This window comes from Fukomys damarensis, unplaced genomic scaffold (genome assembly GCF_012274545.1).
Source record: "Fukomys damarensis isolate Sample0158 unplaced genomic scaffold, DMR_v1.0_HiC HiC_scaffold_6, whole genome shotgun sequence".
NCBI lineage: Eukaryota > Metazoa > Chordata > Mammalia > Rodentia > Bathyergidae > Fukomys > Fukomys damarensis.
In genome coordinates this window covers 29,452,030-29,474,046 of record NW_022900918.1, presented here as the reverse complement: position 1 = coordinate 29,474,046, position 22,017 = coordinate 29,452,030, and the positions used below count along the sequence as shown (strand labels likewise).

The following is a 22,017-nucleotide window of genomic DNA, read 5'->3' as shown; positions in this document are numbered from 1 at the left end:
CCATTTCCCATTGTCTGAAATATTTTTTAAGCTTTTCCAGTTGATTAAAATCTTTCAGAATGGTCAAGTACCTGTTACTTAAAGAGTGATACATCTTACATTAATTTTGTGTTTTAGTTTTTCCTTTAGAGTACTAACTCCAGTGCCAAATGTCTTTTGGGAAACTTGACTCAACCATAGAATCCTTTTACCTTTTCTGTAGAGACATTTTGTACAGTGGGAGAAAGCGCTTTATTTCTGAGCGATTCCTGGCTCTGTGGGGAGAGGGCTGTCGGTGGATGTCACATGGCAGGACTGGCTTTTAGGTGATGGGGTCTCTGACATGATTTACAATACCAACTTTATTGAGATAAAAGTTACAAGCCAGAAAATGGTCTCTTTTTTGAGTGTGATTTGGTGATTTTAGTAAGTTTGTAGAGTTGTACAACTGTCATGACAATCTAGTTTGGGAATATTTCACCCCAAAAGTTCCCTCTTGCCCGTTTCTGCTTCATCTTCTAGCCTCTATCCAACCACCATTCTGTGTTTTTGTCTCTATGAATTCCTGTAGTTACCTTTTAGCTAAAAATTAAGGAGAATTTTCTACTCTGGTATGTTTTACCTAGAGAGTAATTTTATTTAGCACACTGTATATTTTTTAAATTAAATTGCACCAGCACTGCTAACTCATGAGCCAGCAAGACAGCAGTTACAGAGGTGGTGGCAGAGAAGCCCCTTGGGTCCCGTTAAGGTTGTTCACTTAAATCAGACTCTTTCTGTTCTGAGTCTCCTATCTCTGTAGTAAACATGAACTGAAACTTAACTCTTGCTGTCATGAGGTGACATGGGTAAGACAAATCTTCCGGAAGAAAGGACTTCGAAGTTCTGATGTTGAAGAGGCCTGTCTGCTTCAGTGGTAGTTTGCTGAGGAAAATGTCATTATCTACATCTACAGGTACAGCTTAAAGAAGCCATCGAAGATCTTCCTGGTAAAATGGACACTGAATTAGCAGAATCAGGATCCAATTTTAGTGTTGGACAGAGACAGTTGGTGTGCCTTGCCAGGGCAATTCTGAAGAAAAACCGCATATTGATTATCGATGAAGCAACAGCTAATGTTGACCCAAGGTACAGAACTGAAGTCCACGTAACACTGAATATGAATTTTAAATGTGGTGCCTAAAATTATTAAAAATACTGTATAAACTTACCTTCAGGGTATGTGTACCCCATTATTTAAAAATTCAGAATCTGAAGCCTGTCTAGTCCAAGCATTTCAAAAAAGGAATAGTCAACTTGTGTTTTAGGCTTCCTGAGAAAGACTCCTAAATTCCACCTCCAATAGTTTCAAGCATTTTGGAGGGGGGTAATATTTTCCATTGTTTTATGAAAAACAGTAAATTCCTACTTGATTTTCTATAGTTTTTTAATGTGATAGTGTCTTAAAATATAGATTTTTAAAAAATAATTAAAATGTCATATAATCTTTGAAGTCCTTTTTGAGACAGAGTCTTGGCACATAGTTCGGGCTGGCCTTGAACTCATTAAATAGCCCAGCCTGGCAATGAACTCACTGCCATCCTGCTGCCTCTGCTTCCAAAGTGCCTGAACTACAGGCATGAGCCACCCTGCCCAGCTGATCTTTGACATCTTGAGTTTACTTTTTCCATCTTTACTCAATTAAATTTAACTTGTTTGACTCCAGAACTGATGAATTAATACAAAAAAAAATCCGAGAGAAGTTCGCCCACTGCACCGTGCTGACCATCGCACACAGACTCAACACCATCATCGACAGTGACAAGATCATGGTGAGGCATCCCCTGTGGGAGTCTGGTGGCTTCCTTTATATTGCGTTTCACAATTTAGCCCTTCTTCTAAAGGTTTATAGAAACCCCCAATAAATTAACTTTCTGTCAATTTTTCCTCTTATCCCCAACGCAAGGACTGATCTAGGCATTCAGTGCTGTAAACATATTTAGTACATCTCTTTTCCTGATTGTGTATTAAGAGATTATTTGAATGGCTATTTTTCTTTAAGATGACCAACTAATGAAATATCCCAAATCTGGGATCTGTACCTTGCAGCACTAAGTTTCATAACACAGAGGGATAGGGCAGTGTCATTTTTTCTGTGTCACAGTTGTTTCAGCTTTTTGGTCAAAAAATTAGCTTCTTGTTTAAACTCTTGGGAGGTTGTTGGGTAAAGCTGCAGAACCTCTAAGCTGTTGGGACCTGGATGTGCTCTGAGTGGAGGTGTGAAAGATCCAAACAGAACATTTTCAAGAAGGATCTCATCAACTCTTGTGCACTGTTGGTTAGAATGTAAATTAACACAGCCAGTATGAACATTCCTCAAAAAGCTAAAACCAGAACTACCATATGACCCAGGTATTCCGCTTTGGAGTGTGTGTTCAAAGGGAATGATACCAGTATATCAAAGGACTATCTGTGACTGTATGCTCTCTGCAGAATTATTCACAGTAGCCAAGATGTGCAAGCAATCTGAGCTTCCATCATTGGATGAGTACATAAAGAAAATGAGGCACATATGCACAGTGGAATACTATTCAGCCTTAAAAACAGAAGGAAATTCTGTCATTGGCAACAATGTTGCTGCTCTTGGAGGACATTATGTTAAGTGAAATCAGCAGGCACAGAAAATCAGAGGCTGGAGATACATCACATGGAGATGTTGGACAAAGGGTATGCACTTTCAGTTAGACAGGAGGAAAAGTATGTTTTGAAATCTTTTCCCCAGCAGGGAAACTAATCAATCCTAATATATTGCACACTTCAAAATAACTGAGAGTAAGTTTCCAATGTCTCACCACACACACACACACAAAATCATATACATCGGGTTACGATTATGTTAATTAGCTTGACTTAACCGTTCTACACTGTATGCATATAATACATACGAAGTACTTTGTACTTCGTAAGTGTAATACAGTAGTAATGATTGGTTGATCAAAAGTGCTATTTTAAAATAAAACACCCCAGTCGGAAAAACAAGTGGTTTCAACAAAGAGGATTTGATGTAGGAAACTTGTTACATACGAATCAGAAGGTTGGGAGCCTGAGGGGAAGAAACAGTGATACTTTTACAAGCAGTGAGAACAGATTTTCACGGTAGAAGCTCAGAGGAGGGCCCCTAAAGCATTGGTGTTTATCCTCAGAGGAGGAGGTGCTGCCCAGTACTGGACATGTTAGTAAGGAAGTCCATAAGGCTGGTTCCAAACTTGGGCATAGACGATAGAGACTGAGCTCATGAGCAGTGCTGGTAGGGGAAGCAGCAGCCAAGAAAACAAGACCTTTTGGCCTATGTGCAACCTTCTGTCTCTGTTTAGCGCCCCCTACTGGCAGTACTTGGCAGAGGCCACTGGCTGAAGCGCCTGTGAACTGACTACCCTAGTAAAGGTCAAATGTCGAAAGGTTGATCTGGGGCTGTGAGTCTGTCGATTATAATCAGTGAGTTCTACACAGCAGACCTAGAGGCTGTACATATGGCAGGCTCCAAGCAGTGGTCTCTGATTATTATTTGTCTACTATCTTCCTTCTGAAAGTAGGGCAAGTGGACTGTGATGGGTTAAACGTGGGTATGAGGAAACAGGGAGGAGTTGGTTCTGGTTTCTAGGGTCAGGGCCTGAGCATCTGGATGAATGAGGAAGACTTAGAGGAGGGCTCACTCTGAACGTGTCACGGCTGAGATGTCCCTGAATTTCACCATGGACCTGCCTCTTGCATTCCCAGCTCCAATGTTGGAAGACCTTCAATTTAGAATTCCATGTCCACAAGGTTGTCAGTGATACCACAGATTATACCAGGAGTCGTAAACATGTTTACTTGACTAGTTTCTGTTGCTGACTTATTTCATGGAGAGTGGCCGGAGTCGACCTCAGAGCACCGAACAGACCTTGTGCATTCTTTAGCGTCCGATATGAGCAGTGGCCTCTGTCCTCTGTACCCCAGGAGGAAATCTGCCATACTGGGGAGCTTCTGGATGTTCACTGGCTTTGAATTCAGAGAGACACTAGTGTGTTTGTCAGCCTACTGTCATGATAACAAGACTCTCGTGGTAGCTTATAAAGAAAAATGTTCCTTTTGGCTCACAATTTTGCGAGTTTCAGTCCAAGTCATTTGGTCATGGTCACTTTTTTATCAGCTGCAAAGCCTGATGCTCCAGAGGGCAGTGCCCAGGCATAGGGAGGAGTGAGGGAAGTGACAGATGTTCAAGGAGGGAATCCCCAGCACTGTCATCACAAAGTGTGTGATTGCGAGGCCTAAGGTGTAACAATGACATTTTGTTGCACTGGTGAATACTTCACCACAAAGACAGTTGGATGTGGTCTTGTTTACTGTAAGTAAATCAAACAAAAGCCTTGTTGAGAAACAACTGTGACCTAATTAATAGCTTCGTTTATGTGTTGGCTCTCCAAAGGGATTTATTCAGTTTTGGTTCATTAAGCGCCATTAATGTGTTAGGCTTAGAATTCTATTTTATAAAGACGTTCTCTCAATTTTAACTTTATTAAACATGGTGTTGTTATGACAGCTAATTTAATCTTCCTCATTTGCTCAGCTGCTACAAAACAGTGGAGCAAGACAGACAAATTAGAAAGTCTCTTTCTCCTGATGCTCAACTCTAGCTATAAACTGAAGACAGCCTCTTTGTACTTTTTGGGATTAGCTGATCACTTGTGATCTGTTTTTTGGTTTTGTTTTGTTTCTCTCATCCAGTAGCACAGCCTTTCCCTGAAGTCCCTGTACACCGCAGCTCTCTGGATTCTCCCAGCTTTTACTGTAGCTTGTGCTGGGTCACTTTTGGCAATCAAGGAATTCTTTAGGAGTGAATTATGGAGAAACAAAACCAAACTTTAGAAAATCAGATTGTAGGGCTGGGGATGTAGCTTAGTGGCAGAGTATTTGCCTAGCTTGCACCAGGCCAAGAAAAGGAGAGAAAGAGGCTGGGAAGCTGGTGGGCTGCTTGGTTGTATCTCCCTGCTCATAGACCATCTTATAATCTTTACCTTGCTGAACTCAAATCTCCTTAGTTGTTTTCCAGACAAAACAAGCCTCGTAACTATAGTAACGTGCCCAGCTGATACAGCACAACAGCACAAAGCTAATTCAAGTTTTATTTTAGCTCTGTTTTTCACCTTCATGGAACTTTTATTTGATAAGCCTACATGACCATAGTCAGAACATTTTGGAAGAAAATAATGCTCTTTCAAAAATATGCCGAGAGATTGAAGTGTTTAGGTGGAAAAATAACTGATATCAAGGTAGAAAATACAAATTCTGAGAGAAGAAATATGAGTGAGGGGTACACAGGACAGCCGAAGATTTGGAGGAATGGCAGGTAGGTCACCGTGACCTCATGGCCACCTCCCCTGAGTAAGAATCATTTACTCATTTAAAAAATAGGGAAAAGAGTTAGAGTGGCATTTGTCACATGCCACAGTATCTAGTTGCAGAGAAAACTCACAGGTGCCCATTGTGCAACGAGGAAGCCAGTGTCCAAGGTTGGATACTGTCCATTTCCCATTGTCACCAGCAGCCCAGGGTGGATCTCTACGACTCTGTCATTCCTCCCCTACTCTGTCCCCGAATGGCGTCCCCTCTATTGCTTATTGCCAAATTGAAAGCTTTTCTATTTCTTTCCCCTTGTGTGACAGCCCAATACCGTGATTTAAATCATTTTGCAATGAGTCCATCTAATTTGTATATCTAGGACAGCTACTGGGCTCTGCAGATTTGCAGGCCTGATAACCACATCTTTACTGAGCTTGTGTAACTGACTGATTCGTCCTACATAATGTATTTTTCCTTAACCTACTAGAGAGCGACAAGCAGTTTGAGGTTGGCATTCCTGGAGAGATCCTGGTACATTGGTGTTAATATGCCCTGGTGTTTACAGTTTACTTGGGGACAAGAGGGTGGGGACCAGCAGATTTCAGGTGCCTTTTCTTATAGATAAAAAGGATATTATGGGTTTTTAATGAAATTTTTGCTTTTCTGCACAGAAAAAAAATTTGGAGTGTCTTGTATTTATTCTAAAAGATCTGTTGTGTGTACACCAATAAAAACAATAAATAGGAAGGCTAAGTGGCTAAAATTCTATTCCTGGCATTGCTTTCCACACACATCCCAACTTGAGTCTTTACGCTCGCTGACTGTCCCCGATTGCTCCTTTTCCGGTATTTAATGGAAATCACTTTCCAGCCATCACAGCTGTTCCGTCTCTTCCTTTCTTTCCTCCCTTCTTGCCCATAGCCATCAATCCTGTAATGTGGGCAGCCTCTGCTGTGTCTGGTCCCAGTGTCAGCTGGGTCTTCCCAGTCTTCATGCCCCTGGACAGCCACCTGATCATGCTCCGAATTTCATTTCATGTGTGTGTGTCTGTCACCCCATTGCCTCCGGTGCCTAGTACTTGATACCTACAGCTCTGGGCCCTGGCGATGCAGCAGTGTACAAGAGAAACTGTGCACACTGCTTCCTGCCACCAAGGAGGTGGCGGGAGGGGACAGGTTCCTTCCAGATCCCCATGTCCATGATTTTGTGTCCGGAATGACTGCTGTCTGCTCTCATTTTCATGTGTCCAGGTCTGTTTAGCTGCCTGGCCCAGTTTGCTGATCCCCCTCCCTGAAGCTCTTCCTCAGAACCCCTGGCTTGGGTGACATCTTTTACTGCTTAAACTCCTGCTTGTCTTGCTTTTTTTCCTTGCATGATAATCACTTGAGTATTTTTGCCCCTCTTTGAATATAGATACCGCAAAGGCAGGGCTGGGACTCCTCACCTGTCTTTGCCTCTTCCACAGTATCTAGTATAGTGACATGAGTGTGGTAAGTGTGTAATAAGTGTGTGCTGGATAAATTCAGAAATTAATGAAAGATCATTTAAGTTTTCCTCTCGTGTGTTTTGGCCTTGTGTTACTTGCTCTTTATTAATCCTGAGAGTTTAAGAAAGTTGGCTTTCTTCTTCTATGACTGTAAACCAAGCAAACACAAGTAATTTGAGCTATGAGTGTAATAAAATTGTGGTGGAAAGCTGGGTGTGGTGGCAACACCTGTAATCCCAACTGTTTGGAAGGCTGAGGTAGTAGGATCACAAGTTCAAGGCCAGCCTAGGAAAGTTATTAAGATCCTGTCTCAAAATAAAGTAGAAAGGGTTGAGGGTACAGTTTAGTGGTAGAGCACTTACCTAGCATGTGTGAGGCCTAAGTTCAGTCCCCTGTGTTGCAAAAATATAAAATAAATGAAATTGCCTTTGCCAGAAGATAGATTTATGTTTACAGGTATATTTTCTCAAATTTAAAAAAAATTAATATAACATCTAAATGAAAGAGTATTTTAACAAATTAAATATTTTAAAATTTTTTAATGTTATTTTACTTCTGCCAGCCAGGTTGCTGACAGTGTCTTGGGATTTGCATGGAGAAGAAAAGAGATTCAGACCTAAGCTGGAGAGCCAGCTCTGCTATCTGTGAGGGGCCAAGTTGTCTGTTTGGATGGACAGATGGAAGGAAGGAAGGAAGGAAGGAAGGGGGTGATCTCTCTTCTTTAGCTAACATAATTGGAGACTTAGCAGGAATGACCTGAAATTCAGTGAATGTTCAACACAGGCATTTTTATTTTCCTTTTCAAGTTCGAAAGCCGCTATTTTTTCTGTCCACCTTATTATAACCACGTTCTTTGCTACTTTTTGTTTTGTTTTGTTTTGTTTTGTACCTTGGATGAACGTGGGACCTTGTGCTTGTGAGGCAGGCAGCAGGGTGGAACCACCAAGCTAAATCCCTGGCCCTGCTACTTTGTATTGACATACAGGGCATCACATTGCTCAAGCCTAGCTTAGCATCCATTTAGGGTATAGTCATCCAGTTCATTTTAAGATACTATCTTGTTTGCTTTGTTTTGTTGGGAAGCTGAGGATAAAACTCAGCCACACATCCGTCCCTTTATTTTGTTTTAGTGTCTATCAAAATAGTACTAAAGAAGCTGGTTTAATTTTACACTTTCAAAGTGTTGTTACAATAAAAATTCAAGGTCTAGGGCTGAAGGTGTAGGACAGTGGTAAAACATGCGTGCACATATGCCCTGTACACAAACATTACACACACGTGTTCTAATGAATTATCAAGCCTTACGACAAATTATCTGTCGCCCACCAAATTTAAAACGCCCAACAAAATAAAGCGCACAATCATTAAATTATTGATCCTTACAAGGCACAGCATGTCTTGGCCAAAATGATCTTGTCATTTCGGGTGTTGGTCTTCTTGCTCAGGCTGTGTCTTTTTAAGATCATGACCGATTCTGAGAGCTCCTAGCCTAAGTGGCATTCATCTGTTTTCAGACTCTATGAGAGAAAGTAGAAAGATTGACCATTGTCTGAGTTTGAATAAGTTGGGCAGAGAAAAAATAGTAGCAGTGCTTTCTTTCCATTAAAATTATGTGTTGTCTTTATAGTCGGAGCCCTCACCCTCTGCCATCTCCAAAGTGGCGATTTTCTAAAGTTTCCTTACTGCTTTGGCAGAATAGAAGGTTCATCATTTTGTAAAGTAATTTGATTCATTTATTTACTTGGGCTTTAGCATGGAAGAGACCTGTATTTTAAAGTTGCTTTTTTTCCCCCTTCTTCCACGTCAGGAGGAGTGGTTGTGCACGGTAATGCTATGCTTAAGTAAAATTATACATTCGGGGCATCTAAATTGGCATGCCAAATTATAGGACACTCTAATTATTACGTGGATGTGACAGATTCAATTATTCTTGAACTCTTTTGAGAAAACTGCCCTTAGCAGTGATTCACAGTAGTAAACAAAAGATTAACAGGAAAATGCCCTTTATTAGACTTAATAAATGTTTCCGATTAAATACCATGGGCCAGAATTAACTGCAATATCTAGATGTGGAAAAACAACCAGTGTCCTGCTTAGAGTCGCTGCGTATTCTTTTAAGATGAATTTATTCTAAACACAGCCTAAATGAAGAACTAAGTACCACTTAACATCAGAACGGTTTTCCTAGGTACGTCATTTGGGCCAATTGTCTCAGACTCTTTCTTCTCTCTGAAACCATTAAGCAAAGCCACTAATAAGTAGAAATGCAGAGTTAAGAGGCCCTTCCTCTCCCTTTCAATTTCCAGTGGACATATTAATGAGCAATAAAATGGCTAAAAGGCAGGCAGCTGAAGAAAGAGAGAGAAGGAGGCAAGGAAAGGTAATTGTGAAAACAGATATGTAGGCCCTTAGCTGTGGGCATTGGGCTGCCCCGGTGTGCTGTGAGGGCCACGGTCACTGAAATTTGGAGTTTAGTTTCTTAATTACCTCTTTAGTCTTATCCAAAGAGAAAATTGGATTTCTAGAGATTTCTCCTGTGCACAGCAATTATGCTAAAGCTGCTTAGGTAGCGGCTCTCTTGGCCAGGGTTTCACTCCCAGAATAATAAATGACAACCAGAGACAGTGCCAGATGCACCTGAACTTCACCAACAGGGGCTGAGCCCCTCTTCCCAGAAAACAGTTGGGACCCTTTTTCCTCAGATTCTGTCAAGCCAGCCGGCCAGTTCATTTGCTGTCACTTGGTTTGTCTGACATCATTCTGTGTTTTTAGTAAATTGAGTTTGATTTTCTTGAATCAAGGCTTCCCAGCTCCGAATGTATGTGTAAATACCCTGCAAAGCTCAGAGGCTGAGAGCTTTAAAAGCACTAGTAACAACTAGCCCTGATGCCCTTGGCAAAATATAAAATGCCACAGGACTGCTGAGTGTCCATAATAATAGCCTAGAATTTTCATTTTCTTCCTTTCCTATAACATTATAATAATAAAAGGTCAGGTTAGGCCTTTGTTTGCTTCGAAAAACAGGGTAATCAAGCCATTTAAATACCTGCCAGGCCTACCACCCAAATAGCATCTCTGTATTCTCCCTCTCTTGCCCCCTTCCGAAATATTGTCTGAGTTATAATACCTTGCTGCAAAACATTGTGTTTCAATGAGCTTCTTTTTGCTGATTACCAGGTTTTGGATTCAGGAAGACTGAAAGAATATGATGAGCCATATATTTTGCTGCAGAATAAAGAGAGCCTATTTTACAAGATGGTACAGCAGCTGGGCAAGGGGGAGGCCGCTGCCCTCACCGAAACAGCAAAACAGGTGAGTGTGCGCCAAGGAGCTGTAATTAAAGTTTTCTCACTAGTTCACTCCTCACAATTTGGCACCTTGGGTCTGGAAACAAGCACTGTGTGCCCTTTTGAATTATAAGCCTTCAGAGACAAAGCTTCAGCATGTCCCAGGTTGAAGTCAGGTCTGCGAGGACTTGGCAGAAGCAAATGGGAGAAGAAAGACGCACGCGCGCGCGCACACGCGCACACACGCACGCACACACACACACACACACACACACACACACACACACACACACTCAAGCCAGTGTGCCTTACTGGGAGGCAGGTTTTCGACTGCGCTCTTTACCCATTTAGACTCCACAGGGTTCAGATTATCCCAGAAGAGTGAACTCCTTCTGCAGGCTCCTTGCATTTCCTCCTCGTGAAGCTTAGCACATTCGACATGCGTGCAAACACTGTCTGCAGCCAGGAGATTTGAGGAGAAAATATGAGTTCTATGTGTTGATTCTAGAAAGGTCTACCAGGGGAACATATAGATTATTCTTGTTCTTCATTTTACAATTTGTGAAGAAAACTCCTACTGTCCTTTTCTTCCTTTCTCTCTCAACCTTTGTTGTTCAGGATTAAATTCAGAGATCCCTTTTGTATTTCCTCGACCTTCTTGAAGATAGAATTGTCATCAGGACAAACCGAGACTGTATCTCACCTGGAAGCTGTTGTCTAAATAGTGCTTGAAGGTTTAAAAAGCATTTAAAAACATTCGGGTCTCATGATACCTTTCTGACACGGTAATACAGAATTATCTCCTTTTGTAGATGGGATAACTTCACTTTGGTGTGAGGGACCTAGCCAGTGTCACCAGCCACTCATAGTTCTTTCTTCTGCTTCTGTATAGTGGGTCTGATAATTCTTAGTTGTGTGGAGGGAAGAAAGCCAGGTGTTCTTCACCATGGTGTGCACGGCTTCAGGTAGAATGAGCTTCCAGCTATACATGAGTCATAAGTACTCATCTCTCGGCCGTGTGCTATGGGTGTGCTTTTCTTTCTTCATTGTTTCTTGAATTTCCCAAATTTTCAGTACCATAGGTAGAATAAAAACTGCTTGTTTTTGTGTACTATTTTAAATCAGTATAAAAAAACAGTAAGAAAACATATTGCAGTATCTGATAGTTCTGTGTGAATAGTTTATCGGAAATCTAGCCTATTTTCTTCTGTCACTGTTTCATCTCATTCCTCCTTAGAAACTTAGCATTTCTTTGAAGCCTGTTTCCATCTTCAGAACTGTGCAATTCTACATATGCAAAGTATTGTGCTGGGTCCTAACAGACATGTTAGACGTGCCCTTCATCGCTGACTACAGAAACCAGAGAGTGGAGGAGAGCAGAGATACTTGGCTCATAGTAGGGGCCGTGATGATTAGACTTTGCCACTTGCTAGATGTCATGCACTGTGCTGTGATACAGGTCCTCTTTTCATTGTGCCTGTTCCAGGGACCAGAGCTTACAAAGGGAAGGAAATTCCCCAGGATCCCATAACTAGTGAATAATTGGTAGAGTTCAGGCTCAAACCCGGCCTAGGGGTGACTGTGTCCATTCTCTGACCTTCTCACAAAGACTTGCACTATATGGACAAGGGGGAAAGATTCTCCTTTTTTTTTGCCCTCAAGATTTCCCTCCCTTTCTTTGCCCTGGTAAGAACTGAACCCAGGGCCTTGTGCATGCCAGACAAGTGCTCTACCACTAAGCCACATCCCCTCCCCGACAAAGTCCCCCTTTTGAAAATGTTGTTATGGGCTGTATAGACCAGGGGTACAGTACTTGCTTGGCATCTAAGAAACTGGGTTTGATCCTTAGCTGTGTTTTTAAGCACATGTGCACGCAAGCACACACGCACACACACAGTGTTATCATTGTTGTCATTATATTATCAAGGTGTTGACTAATGAGTGGTAAATCACAGAAATTTGGGTGGATCTAGATCACATACATTAATGCAGTTCAACACTCTTATTTTAAAGATGAAGAAACTAAGGCCCCCAGGAGTAAGGTGGCCCAGTGTTATCCTGGTTTGTTTTTGGTTTTCTTTTTGGTAATGGGGATCGAATACAGGTCCTTGTGCTTGTGAGGCAGGCACCGGAACCACTGAGCTAAATCCCCGGCCCTCCTAGTTTATTGTAGAGTCAGAACTAGAAATCTTTTCTTTCAGTCAGCATTTGAATTCTAATGCTGCATACATACAGAAAAGCAGTAGATCACAGAATTCTCTTGGATCCAGTTGAAGAATATGAATAGCAACTTACATTCGTGTAGTGCTTTATGATTTACTTCACATAATTCACACCCATACGATTGCACTTGACCTTCACAGCAGTTCTTTTTCTGTCCCACTTGGTCATGAGGTTGCTGGTCCAGAGGTCTTTGTGGGGGACACAGAGAGGGTCAGTGGTGAGCAGAGGCTAGGTATATTGCTGGGCAAAGCTGATGCACTGCCTATGTTCTGCGAAGAGTTTCAAAACATTGCTCCTTGTTTCATTTGTTGCCCGGGGTCCGGCCAGTCGCAGAGGCTAGTGCGGTTTCAGGACATCCTTCTTGGATTTCAGGCCTGCTTTACCATGGGCTCAAGCTACTTCTATGGAAAGACAGAGGGAAAGACGGATCTTGACTCCCAGCCAAGCTGAATACGTTCTTGACATACTTTCTGCACACACTTGGTCCTCTTAGGAGAACAAGCTGTCAGATTGTCAGCCTTTGCATTGTATGAGATCAAATATCAAGGCATCATTCTGAACTGTAACACCGTGTGGATTAGTCTAAATCAACACGCTTTTCAATGCCCCAGATTAGAATTCATGCATTTGAAAAGAAAACAGCATCTGGGAAAAGGTACTTCCAAGTCACGTATTCTTGACCACATAGTTGCTTTTCTGAAAATGTTGATATAGGCAAGCCAGATCACTCTTTGATTGACCTTTAGAGATGATCTGTGAAAAGGTAGACAAAATACTTTTCAGATACGTAAAGCAGAAGGCTGCCATCACAGACTGAACTACAGAAATGGATTTTCCCACCGTTCAGGAGGCTGAGTGCGAGACGAAGGTGGCCTGCAGGATGGCGGTCCCTTGAGGCCTCTATGTCCAGCTCATGGATGGCCCTGGGTCTTGACATGGCCTTTTCCTCTGGGAGTGTGCCCCTTCTCTTAGAAGTCATGCTGGACCAGGGCCTACTCTGAAGACCTCATTGTAACGTAATCAGCTTTTCCGGTCACCTTCGGAGGGACTGGGGGTCAGGACTCCAGCATAAGATTTGGGGAGGTGGGGTTTGCTGCACAATTCAACCACAACAAATGACAAGCGCTCTTATCCCATCCACTTTCCTGACACAGCAGCCCTCCTTAAGTTTTCAGAGTTCCTTTGTTCCGGTTGTGTAATGGAGGTGCTGTTTTACCAATCTGTGCCATCATCAGATACAGCCCACAGGTTATGAAATCCTAACAGCCTGAATTCTGGGTGCCTGAACCTGTTTGAATAGGTAAAGAGGCACTGAGCCGGCCTTGGCCTTAAATATGAGTCACCCCAGGCCCTGTGCCTCAGGTCCTCCTCTGCAGTGCAGCGCAGGGACACATGGGTGTAGGTGTCAGATAAGATAGCACGAGTTTAAGTACTTCAAAGAATATAAAGCACTTTACAGATATGAAAATAATTCTACCTATTGATGATAAAAGTGTGATGATCAGCTTTTCAGAAGGCTATAGACTGCACCCTTACCTCCTGAAAATAGCAAAAAGTGCCCAATGCTCATTGCAGCAGCTTTAGAGACTCTTAAATAGTTAAAACTTACTTTTAATAATAAGCTGAACAGATGATGAAAACTACTGCTACAATTATTACAGTTTTTAAAAATTTTTATAAGTAAAAAGAAAGTCACTTTCCCGCTGCTACCTCCTGTCCTGCTGATCTTCCTCCGACATAGTCCTGGCCCCATCTTCTGCAGTTTTGGTGACATATTGTGTATAAAATAAGAACATGCACATATATACAGCCTTTCTGCTCTTAAGCACAGTTGATAGTTTTCCCTCCCCACCCGCTTTTTTTCTTACGGTGTTGGGCCGGAACCCAGGGCGTTATGCATGCTGGGCAAATGCTCTGTCATTTAGCTACATGCCTCCCTTAGTTTGGTCATTGAATATTGCATCTTCAGTTATGTCATTCTTTTTAACGGCTACTTAACATTTATACCTTCTCTCTATTCCCATTTTTCCCCACTAAAGTTGTTATAGCCATCCCCCGAAAGAGTGATTTCTTAGATGTATTACTTCTTATATGCTGTTTTATAGCCGATCAGGTTCTACTCTCTTTTGATTCTTTCCTTTGGTTTATTGTGTTACTGCTTCTTACCTTGAATGCATTTGTTTACATTCTGTCTTGCTTGTTAATACAAATACTATAAGGCTGTGAATTTTCCTGTGAAGGGTGCTTTAGCTGTATCATATAGGTTTACGGAATGCTTTTTTTTTTGAGACAGGGTCTCACTATGTAGCCTAGATTGGTCTCGAACTCACAGTGATATTCCTGCCTCAGCTTCCCGAGTGCTGGGATTCCAGACGTGTGCCACCATGCCCGCCCGGCTAAAGCTCATTTTTTTATATGTACATTTTGCAGTTTTGGTTTTGATTTCCTCTTTGGCCTGGAAATTAGTTAAGAGGAAGGTTTAGAAACTTCTTAGGAACAGGGATTTATTTTATGTTTTATGACAGCCTTACTGTAATTGTTTTGTAATCAATCTCGTCTGCACCATTTCTACTTGTTTGAAATTATTCATACTTTTTTGTGCCTTAATGTACAGGCAGTTTCTGTAAATATTCTCTGCACATTGAAAAGATATGTTGCCTATTTAAAGTATATAGTTTAATGATTCTTAATTTGCCCACTTATTACAAGATAGAAGTCTTCACTGCCCTTATATATTAGTCCATTTGCTGTGCCTTGTTTTTGGAAAGGTGAATGACTCTCATACCGTACGTGTCTCTCCTTGTAGCTTCTGTCATTTTTGCTCTTAAAACTTTGACGGTCTCATTTTCTGTCCCCAGATACATATGCCTTGGGTTTTCACTATGAATTGTATTTTCTGTCATTTAAAGAGCCTTTCTGGGACTCATTTAATGCTTTTGGCTCTGACTTGCTGGATGTCTGAAATTCGTGTTTGATGCCTCTCTAATTTAAATTTCCTAGTTATAAGACTCACGTGTCATACTTTCTTTTGCTTACAATGTTGGATCTGGGCTCAGAGGTCTCAGTGTTGTTGATTTATACGAAGGAGTACAGAGCCAGTGACATGTAACTTGACTGTTTTTTGGATGCCTAAAGGGTTCTTCCTTTATTTTGAAATTCATTAGCTTTCCCCAGGACATTAATCTGTTCCTCTTTGAACCTCATATTAAAATCTTTTTTTGTTGTTGCTGTTTCTAGAAATTCTCTTAAATTATATCTTTGAATTTTAAAATTTTGATAGGCATTGTCCCCTTTCTGAGGACTTGTCATAGGTCACGTGTCCTTTTCCTCTTTTCTCCTGAATCCTTTTTATTTATTTTTTATCTTACTGAGTTTATTGGAACTTTTTAAGTATACCGTACAGTTACATTCATCATTGGGATCTTACCCTTACATGACAGATCTTGGTTCTCATTTTTGAGTAAACTTTTATTTTGTTGGGGGGCACCAGGGATCAAACTCCGGTCCTTGTGTTTGTGAGGCAGGCAGCGGAACCACTGAGCTAAATCCCCAGCCTGGTTCTTATTTCTGAATGCTTTTTAATTTCAGGTTTGATTGCTCCCACAGTCCTGTCCCCCATCTTACACTGTTGTTTTCAAGAGAGGTCTTCAGTAGAATGGTCATTTCTTTGAGATTTTCATTTTTCTCTTTCATCTCACTTTTTGGGCTGGGCTCTGTCACCTTAGTTTCAAAAGCTTGTACTGCTTTGCCATGTTTTCCTGGGCTCATATCTCTCTTGTGTTCACACTGGTTTTTCTGCTACATTTTGTTTGACTGTATTTCAGGCCATTTTTTCATAATTTTCATCAGCTTGGTGATTACATAGTCTTCACTTGCCATGGGCTTGTCTTGTTCCTTTTCTCACATTTTGTTTACATTTTTACACATCATTTATTACTCCTTTTATTAGTATGATGAGAAGGTGCAAGGCAGCTAGAGTTAGGACATGGTTTCAGGCTAAAGCGATTTCTCCAGGCTTAAATTATTACAGATTCTCATTTGTGGGGTACACGGTGTGGGGAGCAGGGTTGTAGGCACTTAATGCTGCTTGCATTCCAAACCCCTCTTCTCCCAGGGGTGCCAGGGTGTGAGCCTGAGCAGCCGTGTCCCTACAGGATTCCCATTGTCCGCCTTGGAGTTCTGCAGTAGCTGGAGAACTGCACCCTTCTGTGATGCGTGAGGTGCATTCCCACTCATGTCCACTGTCTGTCCTGCTGTGGCCTCACTGAATCCGTGACGCACGGCAGCCTTTCCAGATACTTCACCATCAGGGGTTTCCGATGATTACTGACTTCATCGAAGACTGAACTTAGGTTTTAGTTTCAGTATCTTCAATTTTAAGGTGGTTTTTAAAAAGATAAGAAACATTTCGTTATCTTAAAAGCGGAAGTACAGACTCTCTAATATTCTTTGACAATCATATACAAAGTGTGATTGAAAAATATGCTGGATGTTAAATCTTTTTTCATTCATTACAGCAAAAGACACATTACCATTAATCACCTGCAAGATACTACCCCTCACTTCAAACACACTTTTTTCCCATCCTATGTGCTACTCTCTGAAGCAGTTCCAGTCCTGTTATATGAGGGACTGTAGTTGTGCTGTTCTGGCTATCCGGAATTAATTCAAAACATTTACTTTTCATGGTCTTTTTTTTCTTTGGGGAAGATACATTAGTTGTACAGTGCCAGATCTGGTGAACAGAGTGAACGTGGACGCACTTGATGTTTTTATGAGTCTGCCTTTCTGTAGGATGGCACTCGGTAGCAGCTTTCACTGTACTTTTGATCACATTTCATAAGGGTACTCACAGAAGACTTCCACAACTGCTTCAGAAAGTGTCAAGAACGATAAGTGTGTTTAAAGCAAAGGGTAGTATTTTGAGGAGGACTGGCAATGTGTTTTTTACTGTTAAAAAAAAAAAATCCCCCACCCCCAAATCTTCTATTGCTTTTTGGGGATTGAACTCGGGACCTTACACTTACAAGGCAGGCAGCAGAACCACTGAGGTAAATCCCCGGCCCTGTAATAAAAATTTTAGTGTAAGCATTGACTATATTTTGATTATACCTTATAGAGCAGTTTACACCAGAATTAGACCTGCTGTGTGGATGAGGGGCTTAAGGCCTGAGAGTTACTGCTACGGTCTTGAGCCAGAATTTCAGACATGGAATCCTGTCTTACACTTATCGTATACATAAAGTCCCACTGTTTCTCCTGAGCCCAAAAAGGGGACTGTTTGTTGCTCTGTTGTTGTCAATGAGCTGTAATCCCATTAGTATTTAAATATTAAACTTAGTTTTAGCCTACATTAGAGCAACTCAACCAAACCAGAGAGGAGAAGAAGAATGAGACATTCACTGGACTTCTCTTCTGCTGACTGCAGGCTTGAACTTTTATGGCGTTATCTCCTTCAGTCTTCACAGGGCAAAGGGGCCTAAGTAACGTCTCAAAGTCACCAGAAGGGGAGTTGGTACTCCAGTTCTGGTAACCTCCTACCAGGCCTTTCTGTTCCCTGGGTTACCATACTCATTCAGTTAATAGAGTCTCAACTCTTGAGTCTGGGGTTCTGTAAACATGAAATGAGAAGATCCACAAAGGGGACTCACAGGTGCTTTGTTTTCATCTTTCAAGCTGGGTAATACTGCTAGTTTCCATGGACTAAAGGGCAATTCTCTGAGCAGTGTTCATAAACACACCCAACACTTAACTCGGCATGTTTTCTACTAGCAGTTTGTAGCCATTAATTATTTCCTATGAGGTAAGTCATTGCTATCTCATTTACAGATGCGGCAGGCATATGGCGAGAGGTTAAGTGCTTTTTCCAGGGTCAGCAGTAAGTCCTGGGAGGGAAAGCTGAGACAGGTCCTCTCTATCCCAGGCTAAGCCTGTGACTAGAGAACCCTGCTTGAGAATGTCAGCATCCTGGCTTCCTTCATCACCTGCACTGTAAAAACTGATGCTGTATCTCGCCTGTTTCATTATCTGTGCTGTATAATGCCAAACATGGTAGCAGGCGAGAAAAAGAAAAGTGAAATTAAGAATATTTTACTCAGGAAGTTGTTTTTCAACAAAACATTTCAGACCAGAGAGCTGCAAACATTTTAGTGAAGAATTGCTAATAACATTTTCTTGATAAAATTTACATAGAGAAGGGTTTTAGGGAAGAAACAGGCTTATTTGGGGATGACTTCCAAGCAGCAGAAAGTGAATTGAATTTCCATTTGTTCTTTTGGCTGCTTTTACTTTCAGGAGGAAATAGCCCTTTTGGAATATATAAATATACAGCCACACAAAATACAGCTAGGTAAGTGGTTAGAGATGGCAGGAAAGTTGCTTCCCCCGTCCAATGTCTTATTTTGGAAAACTTGTATTAAAATAGAAATGGCTTCGTTTTTCATTCATTGGGGTCCAAGGTTTATCAGAGAGCTTCTTACTTCTCTTAAGTGACATTTTAATATATTGAATTTTAAAGTAGTAACACTTTTTCAGTAGCAAGTATGTAAGCAACAAAAGAAAAAGTATCCTTAATATGTAGGAAGGTGTCGCGGCACACTTGCGTTTTGTATGTGAAGTCCATTATAACCAGTGATAAGTTTGCTGACAGCACCCACAGATAACTCTGGAGTCAGGTTTTATGGTGTATGCTGAATCGTGTGGGTCCACCCCAGCTCGTGACACGCGTCAGCCCCAGATAGATGGTGCATTTGCTGTTTTAAAGATTCAAACAGAACTTTTCACATTCTTCTTTGGGGGAAAAAAATTACATTTGAAGTCTTTTTCACCCAAACACATTTGGAGATAAGAGCTCACAAGCCTTGACATTATTTCATTTTGTTATGCGCATCTGTCAAGGAACCGAGATACGATACAGCTACTAAACACTGACTATCGTGGAACAGAGAAACTTGACAGCATTTCATTCCCTTTATGCTCTGATTACACATTTATCGGAAAACCTGTATCTCTCCTAGTTCAGCTAGAAATTGGTAGAATTCAGGAACTCAAAGGCTTGGCAAAAGACTGTCCTATTATTTGGTATCATCTTACATTTTAGAGAAGTTGCTTGGCTGGGTCATTGTTAAAGCTTTTGCTTCTCTTTTCATTATTGTGGCCCACTATCCCCAGATCACATTTCTAAGGATCCTATGACTTCTGTGCCACACGAATTAAGCGCTGGGATAGTTCATACGTTGACGAAGCATTTCAATGCTTGTCAGTCAAAGTTTATAACATATAGGGATTACAACCTGATATTAACATCCAAATCTATTGTGCTCATTTTATGTGCGAAAATGAGAAACTCTCGTGCAGACGCTAGATTTCCCAGCCTCTTTGTCACCCTGTTTTTAATTTATCTTCAGGTTTTGAGCTAGTGAAATGATTTTGCTTATCAATTTAATGGAGTGATAAAACATATCTGTGAATCGGAATGATCCGAACTAAAGTGGATCTACAGGTGGTTTGGCATTCAGCCGAGCCCAGCTGAGGGCTTTAGTGGGCTAATTCCCCATGGACTATACACACACCTCAGTGTTACTATGCCTCAGTGAATGCTAAGGTTTTCTTCACATGAAGAAGTGGACATAGGAACACATTGCTTTAGAGAGGACTTGAAAACTTTAGAATGTGTTCCTTTTATGCTTTTCATTTTTTTAACAGGTGTACTTCAAAAGAAATTATCCGGATATTGCTCGCACTGGCTCTGTGGTTATGAACACTTCCAATGGACAGCCCTCAGCCTTAACAATTTTTGAGACAGCACTGTGATTCTACCAAGATGTCAGTCAAGTCAACATGTTCCAAAGGCGTTTTCCACAGTTTTTGCACTGCATAAACTACCTTGTACTTTTTTCTTAACTCTAGCAAAAAAATTTATACACGCAAGATGTCGGTGTATTTGGACCCCCCCCCCAACTTCACCCAATAATTTCAACCTCTAAGAAAGTGCTCTTTTATTTCAATATTGTAATTTTTTAAAAATCCAAATCAGAGGTGCAGGCCACTGATACAACAGCCTACCAGATTTGGTGCCTTAACAGACTCCAGAGCCAAAGCCCATTCATTGTGTGAGGAATAGGGCAAAGTTGTCACAGGTCGATTGCTTTTGTTTTTGTTTCTTGTTGATCCCAAAGTATCTGTTAGTTTCCAGTGATAGCAGAGATTCTGTTTACTTAAAGACTGTGTGAAGGTTGTCTTGTCTCACCACTTTCTTTAACATAACTAGGATCCACTACGCCCCCCAAAGGCTGCTAATTAAAACAGTGCAGATAAAACTTACAAAATATATATATGGACATTGTAGTAGGGAGAGTCTGCCCCCCAAAAGATACGTGGTTAAAGTACAGAAGGAAAATGTTTTACGCTCTAATAAGAAAGAGAAAATAATGCTTTTTCAAAATGGCATCCCTTCTAGGGAGTTTGATGACAAAGGACACATGTAGGGACAGCCTCATTGTTAGAGCTGCCTCACTTGGACATGAAAGGAACTGTGTTTTGGTTCCAGACTCAGCATGGTGATACTTTCCAGAAGGGCCAAACCTCTGAGTGTAACTCCTAAAACATGTAGTATTATTTTGATTTGGATTTCTGGTTTACAGCAGGTAAACCTCTATTGACTATAATCTTTTTTGGTTTCGCTTTTCTTGAAATCCTTTCAAAATTGCACACATAGACTCTTTGAGTTGGTGAGAAAAAATGAAAATCGTTGCACTAATTGGCCATAATTATGCAGTACTTTCTCAGGATGTGTCCAGAAGCTTCACTTTGATGAACCTGTCCCAATCAGTTTACTTCTGACCACTAATAGAGCTTCTTTAGGTCATTCTAGTTAGTGAATCAACAAACCACACCACTTCCTAAGCCAACAGTAATTCATTTGACCCCTCAGCCTTTACTTTTTCTTGATGGTGATAGCTCTGAGGTGTTGAGTTCAAGTTACTAAATGTTTACTGTCAGTTTGAGATGGACTTGACCTTGCAGAATAAGTTGAAACCACTATCAGGTTGCATATATTACTGCACACACAGGTGTGTGTGTATAGGCTATACTTTAATGCCTACAGATAAGGTGGTTCGATTCGTTAACAGAACGGCTGTTTTCTAAAATGAAGCATAAAAAAGCACACACAGCAAATCACCAAAGTACTATAAGTGAAGTGGCTGTTTGACTCCGTGTATGTGGAAGTCGGTGATTAATGTTTAGTGCAGTAAATCACGTGCACTAAGTTGTTTATTAATAGTCGTGGTTAGTATTTCAGAAGACTGAAGTGGCAGTGATGATAATGAGGTCTGTTTAAACACTAGAAATGTTTTAAATGTATATATGTTTATTTGGTCTGTAGAGATCAAAGGCAGTCATATAAATATGTTTCTGTTTCATTTCTGTTTTAATGTCATCACAGGATTTTTTTAATGAAACAAAATTCAATTGAAATAAATGATGGTTTTCATCTCCATTCAGAGATCTGTGTTTTTGTTCTTAGAGGGATTACTGACTCATGTCCTTGCTGATGAAAGCCACTGGGTTTTCCTGAGATTAAAAAAAAAAAAATCTTCTGTTATCCGTTGGTTCTCTGGGCTACTTAGGTGTATCAAATGTTCTAAGCAGATGTCTGGGTTGCAGACAGACTGAAAAGTGGCT

The 22,017-nt window shown here is 41.0% G+C and overlaps 1 protein-coding gene across 5 annotated transcripts in view; it reads left to right on the top strand.

Annotated features, from left to right (window-relative positions):
* Abcc4 (ATP binding cassette subfamily C member 4) overlaps window positions 1-21,784 on the top strand; it is a 216,336-nt gene extending 194,552 nt beyond the window's left edge. For all 5 annotated transcript variants that reach the window (XM_010630726.3, XM_010630733.3, XM_010630742.3 and 2 more), the window contains 4 exons: window positions 935-1,107; window positions 1,685-1,790; window positions 10,001-10,135; window positions 20,038-21,784. In XM_010630726.3, the coding sequence (XP_010629028.1) occupies window positions 935-1,107; window positions 1,685-1,790; window positions 10,001-10,135; window positions 20,038-20,145 (522 nt within the window). In that variant the 3' untranslated portion in view covers window positions 20,146-21,784. The remainder of the gene's footprint in view (window positions 1-934; window positions 1,108-1,684; window positions 1,791-10,000; window positions 10,136-20,037) is intronic.
* Window positions 21,785-22,017: the final 233 nt, after the last annotated feature.